The sequence below is a fragment of the Solanum stenotomum genome, unplaced genomic scaffold (genome assembly GCF_019186545.1).
Source record: "Solanum stenotomum isolate F172 unplaced genomic scaffold, ASM1918654v1 scaffold17211, whole genome shotgun sequence".
NCBI classification, from domain to species: domain Eukaryota; kingdom Viridiplantae; phylum Streptophyta; class Magnoliopsida; order Solanales; family Solanaceae; genus Solanum; species Solanum stenotomum.
Genome location: NW_026024445.1, coordinates 23122 through 26018, shown reverse-complemented (window position 1 = coordinate 26018; position 2897 = coordinate 23122). Strand labels below are relative to the sequence as shown.

Genomic DNA, 2897 nt, shown 5'->3' with positions numbered 1-2897 from the left:
AACAGCCAACATGGTCTTTGAGGAAGTTCATGAATAATCTTCTTGGTCATGAAGGAAATAAAAGGAAGAAAGGCGATGAAGGACGTAGAGGCAGCGGCAAAGGTCCAGATTCCTACAACCTGTTCGATAGGAAGCCAGATTACAAGAATGATTATGGATGGAGCTTGGCCTTGGATCAATCTGAGTATTCTCCATTGAAACACTCTGACATCGGCGTCTACCTCGTCAATCTTTCAGCGGTAACTCACCTACAACATACACCATTCTTATAAAATATGATGTTTGATCCATGTTTATTGTTCTCGTAGGGGGTTAATATTGTGTGTGATCACTGAACTTTATCCACTATAGCGCCTGTGATCACTAAACTAAACTTTATCCACTTTAGCGCCTGTGATCACTGAATTTTATCCACTACAGCATCCGTACTAAGCATCCACCACAGTTTGTGATCACTAAACTGAACTTGATCCGCTATAACCTATGGTGGAGTCTAAGTTGCATGAAGGGAATGCAACTGAATTCTTTCCTTGCGAAAATTGTCACACCTATACAGAGGCGTATGCAGGAGGGGGTCACCGGGTTCACGTGAACCCATGCTCCCCTCCTGAAATCATATATAGTAGTGTTATATTTTTAAATTTTTTGTTAAATATAGGTGTGTGAACTCACAATCGAAGTATCATATAATGGAATGATAATTGGGTGCACCTCTCAGTGACATTAGAAATTTGAATTTTATGTTTATCTTGTACTATTTTTCTTTTTAAAATTAGATAACACCTCTCTAAGTTATTATTGGTAGCATTTTTGGCGTTATAATTAATTAATCATTTCAATTTTGGACCTATAGATTTAAAATTTTAACTGTTTTCAACGATACGAAACTAAGTGTCAAGCCAATTAGATTCACCTTTTCACAATAGTGCACTGTGCACCCATCATTCCAAAATCCTGGATACGCCTCTGTTTATAATGATGCAATATTTATGATGTCTACGTGGGCACATATATACCTTTAAAATACACTATTAAATAAGTGCAGGGGGTAAAAGGTCTTTTCCAAAATTCGATATTGTAACAGCAACACTTCGATCAAAGTTCAAATATATTTCAAACATTTTTCCATTTATTCTACTTATAGCATCGATCATGTTTGTATATGATGTTTTTTTTACTTCNATAGTACTACTATGTTTTTACATGTAGGGAGCTATGATGGCACCACACATTAATCCAACAGCAACAGAGTATGGAATAGTGTTGAGAGGAAGTGGCAGCATCCAAATCGTGTATCCAAACGGGACATTAGCAATGAATGCTATAGTAAACGAAGGAGATGTATTCTGGGTGCCAAGGTACTTCCCCTTCTGTCAAATTGCATCAAGAACAGGACCGTTCGAGTTCTTTGGATTCACGACGACAGCAAGGAAGAACATGCCACAGTTCTTGGTGGGTCAGAATTCGATACTTCAGAGCATGAGAGGACCTGAATTTGCAGCTGCATTTGGTGTTAGTGAAGAGAGGTTAAGGAAGATTTTGGATGCTCAGTGTGAGGCGGTAATTTTGCCGTCAGCATCGGTTGCTCCCTCGGAGCCGATGGATCCGAGGGGGGAGGAGGAAGAGAAAGAAAGAGGAGAGAAGGGAAAAGAGAAGGAGAAGATGAAGGATGTGATGAAGATACCAGAAGTGATCAAGAGCTTAGGCAATGACATGATGATGGGATTTACTTAGATTTTTTTTAAAGCTTTTTGTTCATTTTGTATGTGTTGCTGCCTGCTTCCTTGCTGTCTTTTTGTAAATAAGAACACATTAGTTTTTCTCCTTTTGTCTCGTGTTTATTTGCCCTCATTATAATTTTTATGCTTCTTAGACATAAATTGTCTAAATTAGTCTCATGTCTCATTAGTATTAAATGTTAAATGAGCGGATTGAACTGAATTTGAACCAAAGTTAAATGGACTAAAATAACTCAATTGTTAATGCTTAACAACTTAATTTTGTATATTTTAGGGTGCCAAATAATAATTTAAGCCAACTTCTATTTTATCTATTTATAAATTTTGAAGTACCTAATAATTTTTATTATTATGGCTAAAAGTATTTTTTTGAAAAATATGTGGGTTCGGTCTTTGATTGCCTCAATATCTATTGGTTTAACATCAACATGAAACTAGAATATCAGCAGACATTTTAGCCATCAATTTTGAGTCTGCGTCACATTTCCATCATCTAACATAAATATTAAATTACTATAATACCATAATTAAAAATACTCAATTTTATTTATTTATTCATTTAATTAATTATATTATATATAGACTAGATATCTTTCCACATTAAAGGATTGTGACTTTTTCAAAAGGTTGTGACTTTTTTGAGGGGTTGTGATATTTCCGATGAGTTTCGACTTTTTTGAAGGATTGCGTTTTTTTTAAATGCTTGACTTTTTTGAAGGATTGCGTTTTTTTTAAATGCTTGTGTCTTTTCCAAAGGGTTGTGCATTTTCTGATGAGTTGTGACTTTTTCGAAAGATTGTGACTTTTCTGATAAGGTACCTATTAATACTACTATTATTAGCTGTAAATAGAGGGATTTCCTCACATTTTTAATTTACAATTTTTTAAGTTTTCTGCTCTTCTTCTTCTTAAAAAATCTCAAATGTTATTTGCAATAGTTTATTAAGTTCAGAATTCAACGAAATTTGAGGTACTACATAAGATAGAGTTGGTGAATATATTGTAGAGAATTATTCATCAATTAATTCACACTCATATTTTCCTCTTACGATTTTCATCACATACATACTTCATTATTGTTTGTATCCTTATAGAATATTAATACCCTTTTAATCAACTCAAATATGTTATTTATTAAAAAACGACTTATTTACTATG

The 2897-nt window shown here is 34.1% G+C and overlaps 1 protein-coding gene across 1 annotated transcript; it reads left to right on the top strand.

Moving 5' to 3' along the window:
• The first annotated feature begins 6 nt into the window (after nucleotides 1-6).
• Nucleotides 7-1734, top strand: LOC125850456 (vicilin-like seed storage protein At2g28490). Its single transcript, XM_049530306.1, has 2 exons — nucleotides 7-239; nucleotides 1210-1734. Exons 1-2 carry the CDS (start codon nucleotides 30-32, stop codon nucleotides 1732-1734), a joined length of 735 nt encoding a protein of 244 aa, XP_049386263.1. The 5' UTR covers nucleotides 7-29.
• The last annotated feature ends 1163 nt before the right edge of the window (nucleotides 1735-2897 follow it).